Source organism: Eumetopias jubatus, unplaced genomic scaffold (assembly GCF_037043125.1).
Source record: "Eumetopias jubatus isolate StellerSeaLion01/CBP00866 unplaced genomic scaffold, mEumJub1_p1.0 scaffold_8, whole genome shotgun sequence".
NCBI classification, from domain to species: Eukaryota; Metazoa; Chordata; class Mammalia; order Carnivora; family Otariidae; genus Eumetopias; species Eumetopias jubatus.
The window spans coordinates 41205323-41217909 of record NW_028274814.1 but is presented as its reverse complement, the minus strand read 5'-3'; the positions used below and the strand labels follow the sequence as shown (position 1 = coordinate 41217909).

The window sequence follows — 12587 nt, the reverse complement described above, 5'->3', positions numbered from 1 at the left end:
TTCAGTGCAAACAAAGGACAGATTTCATTCTACCACGCTGGTCTCTGCCTGCACACGAGCCCAGAAAACACACTCATCCTCCATTTGGTGCAAACGGTTAGTCATCTACCTGTCTGGGGTGACGGACATCATGTTGGATGGATGGCAAGAATGCTCTCCCCTCCCCTGGCGCCCCCCCCCCCCCAGTAAATCCAGTTAATCGCCAAGTCTTTCAATTCTCCTGTATGTCTCTCAAGTCTGGTGCTTTGGTCTCCCTCCCACTGACACTTGCCTGCGGGCTTTATCATCTCTCACTTAAGTCACTGTCGCAGCCCCTCCCTGATGTCCCTGCATCCACCCTGTCCCATTTTACCATTTTGCATGCCACAACCACAGTGATCCTTCCCAAGCGCAGATCTGAGCCAGGCACACAGGACTTGAAGCCGGTCAGAGGGCTCCTGCTCTTGGCTTCCAGTTCAAACTCGCCCCTGGCTTAGTGCCTTGTGATCTGGTGGCTGCTGCTCTCTCCAGACGCCCCCTTCGCGCTTGCCCTGTGCGCCTGCTCCAACCACATCGGCAGGGCGCACCTTCCGATCCTTGCCGGGTTAACTGCTGTCTTCACCTCTCAGCTGCGATATCGCCTCCCCAAGTTGGGGTCAGCGCCTCTCCCACCCCGTGAATAGTATGATCATAGCATGAAGTTGCAACCCTGTCTGCTCTTCTGTGGTCCCCACCAGGTTGCTGGCTCTGTAAGCGCAGGGTTTGGTCTGGGTCCTTCACCACTGTACCCTTGGTGCTTGGCCCAGGTATTCAATACGTCTTCGGGTGGATAAGCATCTTGTCCCTGCAAGACCTGGTCTGGGCCATATTTAAGGCACTCTCGTGTGGGTACCAAGCCTGTTCTGCTGCAGCTCATAAGCCATCCTTTTTCACGGGCCCTCTGCTGAGTGCAGTTGGGGAGGCAGCCCTCCCACCACAGCACACGGGACGAGGGAAGGGCCCCCAGGATCATCTTGCTCACCCCCTCCCATGGGCTGAAGAGCCCAGCACCCATACCAGAAGGCTCTAGCCCAGTCATCAGACATGCGCAGGGATAAACAACGCCCAGCCCTACCCTGATAACACCATCTCTCCGGCCCAGCCAGCACAGCTGGCCTTTCACAGCTTAGCTCATTTGACTGGAGCCCAGTGCTAACAGAGCGTGGCCCCGGGACTTCACTCTGTCCCCCAGAAGCACACAGCACGGGAACCTGGCCAGCACCCACTCGTGGGGGACAGGAGTCAGAGCAAGGGACAGAGAGGAAAGGGCTTCCATCCACACACCTATGACTTGGTCAGACCTCAGAGGATGTTGGAGGGTCACCCACCCCTAGTTCATGACCAACCCCTGACTCCACAGCCACATGGTCCCTTCCGATGCATCTCCTTAGGAGGGTTTTCAGGGACCCCATTCTAGGTGGACCTTTGACAGACTCCTCAATGCTCAGCAAACCTCTGGAGGCTTTGGGACACAGCACCTGCAGGATGGGGTCCCAAAGCCTGATGCTCTGCAACAACTCCCTGCCAACTTGGCCACTGCCTTGAGGAGGAGGGAGAGAGACCGGCCTCCACACATGGGGAGGGGGGTCCAGAGAAGCCCCCCTCCTGCTATGGGGCCCAAACGGCATGCTCGCTCTTGGCTCCCATGCCAGCCTGGTACACGTGCAGCAATGCACACATACATGTGGCCCCGGGTGAGGATGACCTCTGGGCTCCTGTCACCTGCGACTCGTCCCCGTGACTGTGCCAGCCGAGGCAACTCCACACACCAGAACCCAACCAGGACACTGGGAGACGTCTATAGGGACAAGGCCGCGGCATCAGCGGGTCTGTGTGTTCGAAGACGCCCCCTCGCTCCCCACTGACCCATCATACTGACTTGCTGTTCCCGTACCTTCTTTGAGGGTCTCAGAGCCGCCCTGAGAGAGCACAGCCTGGGCTAAATCATGCTGTGAGTCCCCCCCCCAAACCCCTGGAACACACTCAGGCTCAAATGAACCCCAGGAACATCAGGGGGACTGGGGAGAGACTACGTAAAACCCACAACCCCTGACCCTACAAGAAGCCACGAATGACCTACTCCTTGCCCCTCCCCCAACACACTCCCGGGCCTTCCCACAGGCCTGGCCACGTGTGACCAGTGACAGACACTGAGGTGGGAGCCGACCTCTGCTGCAGAGAGCTCGGGCCTCTGGGACTGGTCCCCGACCAGGCCTGCATCCAGTCACCGGGCACCCCAGAGGGGACTGAGCCCCACCACACCCAGCAGACCTGGCACCTGGGCCCGAGAAGGGGGAAGTCCTTGCTGTGGGGTGTCTTGGACGAATGGTAGGGCCAGTGCCTGATCAGTCTCTGTGTCCCTCACACCAACCACCGCAAGAAGTCAAGGCACAGCGTGGCTGAGCGAACACAAACACACCACGAAGAGACCTCCTGTTTGTGCTTTTGACACGTTATCAGTTTTTATTTAAAAACATGCTAAAAACATGGTGTTCAAGAAAGCCAGAACCAGGATGAAGGAAGCGCACAGGTACGGCATCGCAAGCAGGAAAAATGCATCCGAACCCAACAAGTGAGCTGGCCCTGCTCTCCCACGCTCCCGCGCTCCCAGGGCTGGGCAGGGTGTGGGCATGAGCCCCTGGCTCCAGCCCTCGGGGGCCCAGAAGGGGCAGGGAGGCCAGGACCTGCCAGGACCACTGCCTCACTGAGGCACAGAGGAACAAGATGGGAGTCCAGGACCACGGGAGGCCGGATGGGGAAGGGCGGAGGGACAAAGCGGGGGGCTCCAGGCACCCGGCACCCAGCTCCTGTCCTACACCAGGTCCCTGCTAGTTAGCACCTCCACCAGTGTGGGTGGGCAGGGGGTTGCAGAGGCGGGGACAGTCATTTCCAGCCACCTGGACTGTTTTGGGGCCACCAAAGCAAGGAGGGATGGCCACCCGGGTCCAAGTCAAACCAGAACATCCGCGTGAGGGTCTGGGGTGGGGTCAGCCACCTTCCTGGAGTGAGAGCCCATGATGTAGGCCCATGCTGGTGGGGAGAGGCTGGGACAGTGCTCCAGCTGGGCCGTGGAGGTGGAGACTTGCCCCCAACACCTGCTACAAGCCCCCCCCCAAGGGTAATTCTCAGTCCCTGCTCGCCCACCTCCTCTGCCAGATGGCTGCAGGAAAAGACCAGGTCTCCAGCCGGCACTCCCTTGAAGCTGTCTACAGAACCTTGACCTTCTAAGTCGAATCTGTAAATCAGATTTTGGCCAGTGAAGCCCCAGGTGAGAGGGTTCATTCAGGTAACCCTGCCCCAATGAGATCACAGTCAGGAGAAACTGAAAAGACATGGGGCCACGGGGCCACCACATAGACACCATGCGGCGTGGCCTTCTGTGGGCTGTGGGTACCACCCTGCAGGAAGGGCAAGGGGCTTGGAAGGGCACCCCCCACCACTCATGCCTTCCACCCAGGGGAGCCTCAAACGCCTACACAGCCAAGCACGGGGCGAGGCAGGAAGGCAGTCTGGGAGACTATGGACAAGGCGGACAGCTGAGGGGAGAGGGTGCTGGCAGGGAGAAGGGGACTGCAGCCGAGGCTCCAGGGCCAGAGGACACCCCTGAAGCTCCAGAAATGTAAGATTGCCAGGGAGGCTATACACATCCCCCCCCCAGGTGTTAGGCTTTTGCTATGGATTTGAACAAAAATTGAAATTGCATTGATAGGCATGAACGAACCTGCCCCATCCCACCCCCACCCCCAAGCAAGGGGTCCTTATGCATCGAGTCCCACCAGGCGACTGTCCCCAGTGTGATGACATGTCTGTTCTGTGTCCTGCAGGGGGGAGGCCCCGGGGCGGCAGCTGCAGCTCCTAACCAGGAACACAGCAGCTCCAGAAGACCTGGGAGGGCAGTTTGGCTCACGCGTGTGCTTGCCACATCCTCCACCCAAGGACCCACCTCCCCAGCTTCCCCAGGGGCACCTCTGCGCCTGTCTCAGGGGGGTGGTCTTTACTCTGCCTGACTCGCTAAGACCACCCTACTCTCCACGCCCCACCCCCCAAACCCTGGAATCCTGAACACACCAAAAGTTCTATACTTCTGGTCCCGACTATATTTTACTTAGGCGAGTGGAGGTGTTGCTGGCTGGGGGGCCAGGTCTCAGCTTTTGGAACAGCCAAGTGGAGGCTGGAGAGGAGATATGGGCTTGGTGGGAAATCAAGAGACCGAGCCAAATGGTGCAGGAAAAAGGCGGATGCCCCACGCGAGGCCCCGCTGGGGAAGGGCACCAACCCTAGCTGGCTTGTGGATAGCCTTTTCGAGCTCAGTCGCGTAAATTCTTGACTTTATTTTTTTCAAACTGCAAAAACACTCCGTCAGGCCAGCGTTAAGTCCTATGGGGGTCCCTGCTGCAGTCAGACGCCCCACCCTGCCTGTTCAGCTCCTATTGCGTGACTTAGGCTGCCTGCTTCCTCGGGCAACTGTAGCAAGACCCAGTCTGTCCTCTCTGGGCTTCTCCTGGGGGCCATGGAGGACATGAGTGCCACCACTCCACTATCAGTAAACCCCAAGGAAGGGGATGAGGGTCCTGGGGCCCGAGGGCCATCTTCCTCCCCACCCCCCACCCCCAGCAGGGACCCTGCCGCCCAGTGAATGTGGCTGGATGTGGCTGGAATGATCGTGGGCCCCAGCTCCACCTTCCCCTCCTGATGGTCACGGGTCCTCTGCCACTGTCTGAGCAGCAAAACATAAGGACCGCTTCCCCTTCCAGAAGCAATGTGAGAAAGTGAGCAGCATCTGAACTAGAGAGGTATTTGTCCGAGAGTTTCTAGCAGGAATGTCTGTGAAAGTAACTGGGGTTTGCAGAACCTGTCGCGGGAATGCCCGCATGGGGCGGAAGGGGGAGCCTCCCATACCGGCAGAGGGCAGGAGGGAGGAAGAAGGGAAACAAGAAAGACTGCCCATCAGTGAAGCATAAGGACCCACAAGAGCCCTGGCCACGTTCCTGGTGAAGCACTGCACCAGCCCCCCAGAGGACCCCCAACTGCCGCCGGCACCAGCAAACGCCTCACCCCTGCACAGGATGCCCCCCCGCACCAGCCTGCGCCTCTTCCAGGCCCCCCGGGGCCATGGACGCCCAGTCCCCACCGCATGGCCCACTCTCCCTCCTGCTCAGCGCGTCCTGAGCCAGGGCCTGGTGCGCCTCACCGCGGGGCCTCCTGGGCGTGGCACAGTGGTTTGTCCCGATTGAAACCTGACGGACATCCTCTCTCCCCACCCGTCCCCACCCTCAGGGAAAAAAAAAAAAAATCAAACCATTACAGAAATCAACGCAGTAAAAAGTTATAAATCAGAAAGCTAACCCTAAACTTATCTGAGAGATAATATTCCTGAATAACCATAATCAGAGTAAAATAAAATAAAAAAAGGTACACTGTAAGGTATAAAAAGCCTGGGCAAGATGCTCCCAGGGGCCTCGCCCAGAGGTGGTTGGACCCCCGCCCCCACCAGCCCTCCCCCGGGGGTGGCCGTGGACGCCAGTGGCTTCCACTGGGCAGTCTCTCCACCGGGGGGGGGGAGCACTGTGCTCCCCACCCCCACAGGGACAAAGTGTCAGGGCGAGGAAGGGCAGGGGCAGAAATGCATCCGTGCTGGGGGGCTCCTGGAGCACGAACCCGGCCCACCCCATCTTCTTTGGCAAATACACAGATGCAGGAATCCAGGCGCCCCCAGCACCCAAGGTCTGTGTGTGCCTCCTCCACACCTCCTCCTCCCTGGCCCTCCACCCACCAAGTAGGCTGAGGCGGGGTGGGCTGGGGGCCGGCGGGCTGGGGAGCTGGGCGCAGGGGTCAGCAGTCTGAAGGGCGCGGGCAGGCAACACAAAGCTCAAATCTTCTTCCCCGGCACAGTGTCCGTGTGGGGGCCGGGGTGCTCCCAGCCAGCCGGCTCAGGCGTCGTACTTTTTACCAGTCCGGTGGATGTGCTGGAAGAGGGTCATGGAGAAGGCCATGCCCAGAATCTGAAAGACAAGGGGAAGAGGACCTGGGACGGCGGCCTGGGGTCTGCCACATGGTACCCGGAGCGAGTGGGGACAGCCACTCGTGGGCTTGAAACGTGCCAGAAGGAGGTCACACACCCAGGAGCTCAGCCCCTCAGAGCCACTTGTACGGAATAACACACAGCCCGGAGGCTCAAAAATCTGCCTACTTCCGAGGGCTGTGGTGAGGACCAGACCCACAAAGGACCTGTCCTAAGTGGTAGCTACCAAGGAACTGAGGAGGGGGGACAGGAAGGTGGCAAGAACGCCAAAGCCGTGCCGAGTCACCCCGCTCAGTTCTGGAGCACACAACATGAGGTCTTGGCGGCAGCAGGTGTGTCTTCACCGCTGATGTGCCCAGAACAACATTCACGCTCACCTGTGTTCCCTCGACTCTTGAATCCTGACAGGGGTGCTGACCCTGAGCCATGCAGGAGGCAGAGAGAAGCCAGCCTGCGGCCCCATGGGCACCACAGACAGCAGGCCGTGGGCTCGCACCATAAAGCAGGGGCCCAGGAGACACGGCGCGGCCTGCACGGCTCTCGTGCTCCGTGTTTGGGCGTAACTGGAGGGGACCCTGTGGCTGGTTCTGGTCCAGGCCTCAATGCGGAATGCTGTCTGGCCCCCATGCACACATCTCTCATCAGAGCTCTGCCAAAATGACAGCAGGCTCGTCTGCTGAGCCTGAAAGCTCGCAGTAAAATCAGACACGGTCAGACCCGCAGGCCCCAGCGGTTAGGGCAAGAAAGATCACTTGATGCAGGATGTCAGCCACCCTGTCATGGACCGGCCAGCCAAGTTCGAGGGCTCCAAGGGGAATCGGGCACTGCAGACTCCTGCTTGGAGGAGCCATAGATGAGTGGACAGAGAAGAGAGCCCAGGAAGTGCTCGCCCCAGAAAGGTCCAGAAGGGAGGCAGGGATTCCTTCCTTGTCCCTCTCCAGCATCCCGGGGAGAGCCTGCACAGCACGGCTGCCCACTGAGCGCTCGCTAAGAACACTAACACCTGTGGAGCTCTCCCCAGCTGCCCAGTCCTGCTCCACGCCCCGGGACACAGCTAGAGCTCACCTGATGCTAAGACGTGGCATGGGGATCATGCTCATTATACTGATGTGGAAATTAAGGCACAGAAGTTAGGCAGCCGCCCAGCTCACATACACATCATAGGCGACGCGGCCAGCCAGCTGCCCGCAGAGCGCAAGCCTGTGCGCAGGCATGTTACCCGGGGACTCAGCTTTCATTCAGTTCAGTCCCGAGGTAAGTGTCCCTGGGAAGACGGGCAGGCGCGTTCTCAAGCAAACCCACCCAGGGACTCGTGCGATGCCGGCACCGGGCCCAAGGCTCAGAGGGAATGCCGGGGAAGCCGGGCCCTACTGTGCCTGCCGGGCTGGGACAGGCACTGAAAGAGGTCTCGGGGCAGAGCGGAGCGGGAGTGCGTGTGGGCTGCCTGGGGCAGCTGTGTGTGTGTGTGCGCATCTGTGTGTGTGTGCGTGTGCGTCTGTGTGTGCATCTGTGTGTGTGCATCTGTGTGTGTGCATCTGTGTGTGTCTGTGTGTGTGTGCGTGTCTGTGCATCTCTGTGTGTGTGTGCATCTGTGTGTGTGTGCGTGTACGTCTGTGTGTGTGTGCGTCTGTGCGTGTGTGCGTCTGTGTCTGTGTGCGTGTGTGCGTCTGTGTGTGCATCTGTGTCTGTGTGTGTGCGTGTGTCTGTGTGTGTGTGCACGTCTGTGTGCGTGCGTGTGTCTCAGCTCCACCCGGGGAGCTGCGAGGCTCTCACCTGCATGATAAGGATGCACATCCCCACCGTGCCAAGCACGTGCTTGTTGTCATCAAACCACATCTTCACCTTCTCGTAGCAGCCCTGGGGAGCAGCGACTGCAGGTTAAGGCAGTGGCAGGACGGAGAGTGCCCCTTCCTGCCCAGCCGCCACCTCGCTTCCCCACCTGTGCCCCCACCCGCCCCTCGCCCCCAGGGTTCGGCCTACAAGGCCCCACTGCACAGCCTCAGAGCCCCGTTCAACCCGCACCCTCTGACACCTCCAACCGTGGGTCCACCCCACCGCCCCTCCCCGGCAGGTGTCCTCGAGCCGCACTGTCCCCCCCACAGGCTTCTGGGAGGCGGCCTGGGGGCAGCCGCGTCCAGCCTCACCGTTCTCCACAGAGGGGTGGTGGTGTTGCGCCCACAGCCCTGGGAGTTCTCCACACAGCAGCGGTCGGGCACCGTGTTCTCCCCCAGCACCGGGTACCAGTCCGTGTGGCCGGTGACGCCGCAGCAGCGCATCTGCAGGTGCCAGCCCACAGGGTCAGACGCCCACAGCCTGTGGTCCTCCGGGCCTTCCCCACCCAGACCAACCCGGCCCCACGAACCTGCCTCCCTGCAGGTCAGCGAAGGAGACAAGGGTCTCCTTCTGGCCCCTTCTTTGGGCCTCAGCTGGACCCAGACGGGGAGCGACAGCCTCTCCCTGGAGGCCAGAGCGCAGAGAAGGTGACGCCCACCTGCCTCTCTGAGCTGGGCACCAGGCCCCGGGCAGAAGCGCTCATCCCTCTGCTCACCCACCACCCCGCCCACTCTGCTTTGGGGACCGTCCCAAGCCGGCTGGCCCCCCTCCCCAGGGCTTGACATGGGGCCTCTGGGCGGCACGGACTTGTTTTCCTCTTGGAACCGGGGCCCCCTTGCCTGAGCCACGATCACGGAGGCAACCCTGTCGCTACAGTAAAGACGACCTGTCCTTCCTAGTTCCCTGTACCCATTTAAGGCACTCGGGCCTGTGTCCAGATCCTGCTCACCCTCCTTCACTCCCCTGCTGTCCGTCTCCAGAGGCATCCCCTGTATGGTGTGCCACCCAGCAGCCCTCCCGGCCCCCTGGGCAGAGTCTGAGCCCACCCCCCACCCCCACCCCCGGCCCTTCACCTCGGCCTGGATGATGTTCCAGGCATTCTTCAGCCCCACGTTGTTCTCTGTGTTGTACAGCAGCAGGCCCTCTTTCAGGTCCTTCCTGGCGTTCTCATTCACCTGTCAGGTTGAGGGCAGACACCTGAATCCCTCCTCCAAGGGGTCAACACAACTATGCTTGAATACTCCCAGTGATGGGGAGCTCACTAATGCCAGAGGCAGTCCATTGCCCCCGTGGGTGATTTAGAGGATTCTATTTCCCAAGACTACACAGGTGATAAGCCCCCCGCCACCCCGCAAACTCACCTTCCCCACGCTGGCCCCACCAAAACCTTTCATCCAGGCCTCCCCTAGCTCCCCTGGTTCCATTCTCCCTCCTGCCTTCCTCAGAGGTCCTCCCTGTCCGTGCTTCTCGGGCTGGCCCCGCGCCAGCCCCAGTGACGCTCCACACGCCCCCTCCAGCTCACAAAGCTCACCTTGTCCATGTAGACAAAGAAGAGGATAAGCAGGATCAGCTCTGCTAGGAGGATGATCAACAGGACGATGAAAAACTGGAAAGAGAAAGCACGTGGGCGTGGTCATGGCCGGGAATGGGGTGCACACAAGGATGGCAGGGGGGCGGGGGACAGGTGGCACCTAGACAGGGCTTCCCAGGCGCGGGAGAGGCCAGCTTCTCCTGAGGAATCCCCAGAGAGTAAGGGACGGAGACACAGGAGACAGCCAATCAAGGAGTGGGAGGGGCAGCTAGGGCAGGGGCGCCCCATCACGAGGATGAGGGGTGTGGTCAGGCCAAGAACATTCTACAAACAATTTCCCTAGGCTCAGGCTGGGCATCCAGGAGGCTGATGGTCGTCCCAGGCCTTGCCCGTCTCAGTGGCCCAAAAGCAGGGAGATCAGAGCTCGGGGGGCCGGGGGGGGTGCTGGGGGGATATGGAGTCCAACTTACACTGAGGAGGAGGCACTTGTTTTCCTTGATGGCCCCCAAGCAGCCGAGGAAGCCCGTCACCATGACAATGGTGCCAATGGCGATGACTAGGTTGGCTGCAGACAGCGAGGGGAAGCTGGGGGAGAAGGTGGCAAAGTTGCCTTGGGACACGGATAGCCAAATGCCCACTCCAAGCAGCCCACAGCCACAGAGCTGGAGAGAAAGGAAAGCCATTAGATCAGCACTGCTTCTGGGCTCATCTCCACGGCCCCTGAAGGCTGCATGGCCCCACCCCCCACTCTGCAACGGGGAAAGGGGGGGATGGGGCTGCACGTCAGACAGGGCCACGGGCCCACATCACGTCGGCTGTGTGACCTAGACAAACCCTCAGCCTCTCCATGCCTCAGTTGGCCCGTCTGGCAAATGGCATTATACTAGCTTCACAAACCTCCTACGGTCGCTCTGAGCATCTATTTTTAAAAGACACAGGCAGAACCCTGTAACAGCTACAGAAGGTCCCAGACCCACACAGGTGGTGGCGATTCTTCCCCTTGTCAGTGGAGAGGCCCCAGCATTCAGGAAGGAGTCCGGCAGGAGGGCACAGTGGACAGTGAAAGTGAGTAACGACTTGTCTCGGGGGCCGGGAAGAATCTCAGAGCCAGACCCTCGGGCACCTGTGTCCCGCTGCCCTGCCCACATGCCCGTGCTCTCCGGAGCCCGCGGAACAAGTTTCCCACAGATGGGGGAGAAGGAAACTCGCGAGTCCATCACTGCCTTGGCCATCCGTCCACGTGAGCCAGCAGCCAGCGCTCCGGGCCTGAAAACCAACTCTCCTCCACGACGCCCCCGGGGCTGCGACGCCCGCGGCTTCACCTGGGGTACGCTCCACTTTCGTTGGCTGCGCGTCTGCACAGCTGCCTTATTTTATGCTCCATATAGCCGACGCTCCCCCCCATCCCGTCCCTCCCGCAGCTCCGGGGAAGTATGCGGAGTCTGTATGTGGAGTCTGCGGGGCCAATCCATCAGTCAGCTGATATTTACTGAGTACCAGCAGCCTGCGGCGTCCCGGGCCAAAAGAGCCACAACCTCTTCAGCGACCTGCCTTCCTGGGACCTCCGCTCTGGCTGGACAGGAGCAATGAAAAAGCAGCATCGACCCCACACGGTATACGCCGGTGCCAAATAGTACAGGAGTTGCGAGGAGCCAACCACTGTCCTGGCTCGTGATGTCCTTTGGAGGAGGCAGTCAGTCCCCAAAGGACAGGTGGACTTGGGGCAGGTGGGGGACAAGAACATTCCAGGCAGGGTGAAAGCAGACACGCAAGGGCTTGGCGGGGCACAAACATGGATCTGACACCCAGCTCCAGCTTTTCCTGGTGGTGTGACCTTGCAAACTCCTTGTATGCCCAATGAGAACAATATTGCCTGCCTTCCGGATTGCTGGGAGACTTTAAATGGAAGAAAGCATGGGAAGTGGGTGGCCAGCACCAGGTGCTGGTCTCGGAAAGGCATTGACTGAGCAGCTCCTAGATGCCAGGAGCTGTGCTGTGACCCCAGGAATCGAGCACACCCCTGCTCTCGAGCTGCTCTAGCTCCAGAGAGGAGACCCCGAAGGATCAGCAAAGACAAGGCGGCCCACGAGTAGGCAGAGAGTGGTTCTCGCATGCATGCGGGGAAGGTCAGGGGGAGAGGCTGCCCAAGCAGGTGGCATTTTCTTCCCTCATTCAGTCCACACACCCAAACTGAGCCCCCATTTAGTAAGTGCCAGGGCCTGTTCTGAGTGCTGGGGTGGGGGTGGGGGAGTGAGCAGCACGGGCAAACCGCCCCTCCCCCCACGAACAGGCTATTCTTATAGGGGACATAATGTTCCATAAGCACACAGGTAGCACAATTTCAGGTGATGGCATGTGCCATGAAGAAAAATAAGGATGGCAAGGAGTTAGAAAGTATCCGGGGACAGGGTCGTCACAGAAGGCCTCTAAGAAAGGTGGCATTGAAGTAAGGACCCAAATGAAGAAGGGAAGTGGTGGAAGAATGTTCTGGATAGAGGGAAAAGCATGTGCAAAAGCCCTGAGGTGGGAAGGAGGCCAGCCAACCCCGGGAGGAGCCAGCTGCTCGTGTGGCTGCAACAGAGTGAAGGAGGTGACACGTGGTAGGGGACCAGGGGTGGCAGGGGACCGATGCGACGAGATCTAGCAGGCGTCAGTAAAGACAAGGTGGGGGTGTTCTTAGCGTGCTGGGAAGCCCCAAGGGCTGGAGAGTGACATGATGTATGTTTCCAATAGATCACTCTTGCTGATGTTCAGAGACGGTCCCCACAGGGTAATGGGGAAAGCCGGGAGAGCAACTGGGAGGCCGTGGCAGGGATCAGGCACGAGCTGGTGGTGACCTTCACCAGACAGCTCTGGAGGACCAGTGAGCAGCAGTACAATGAGGTCTATTTATAAGGCAGGCTTGACGGACTTGCTGGGCTTTAAGAGATGAGATTATCATAGATGAGGAACCAGAAAGGTGATCCAGGCTGTGCATGACAAAAAAAAGTGGGGGGTATTCCCATGCCTTACTAAAGCAGAGATGGTTCAAGCAGCCGGGGAGGAGTGGGAATAAGTGGAGCAGCTTCCTGGGTTGCCCACGCCGTGGAGTGGTCCTGTGCCCCCTGTACCTGGAAGCAGTCCCAGTGGAACTACGTCAAGGCTCCCAAGGTATGGGCACACTTGGCCGAGAGCATCCACCCA

General features: G+C 59.9%; 1 protein-coding gene across 5 annotated transcripts in view; it reads right to left on the bottom strand.

Annotated features, from left to right (window-relative positions):
* Positions 1-2454: 2454 nt before the first annotated feature.
* The window catches only part of TSPAN9 (tetraspanin 9), a 194533-nt gene continuing 184400 nt past the window's right edge, over positions 2455-12587 (bottom strand). For all 5 annotated transcript variants that reach the window (XM_028121157.2, XM_028121158.2, XM_028121155.2 and 2 more), the window contains 6 exons: positions 9875-10066; positions 9405-9479; positions 8947-9048; positions 8185-8316; positions 7814-7897; positions 2455-6020 (listed from right to left, as the gene is read on the bottom strand). In XM_028121157.2, the coding sequence (XP_027976958.1) occupies positions 5949-6020; positions 7814-7897; positions 8185-8316; positions 8947-9048; positions 9405-9479; positions 9875-10066 (657 nt within the window). In that variant the 3' untranslated portion in view covers positions 2455-5948. The remainder of the gene's footprint in view (positions 6021-7813; positions 7898-8184; positions 8317-8946; positions 9049-9404; positions 9480-9874; positions 10067-12587) is intronic.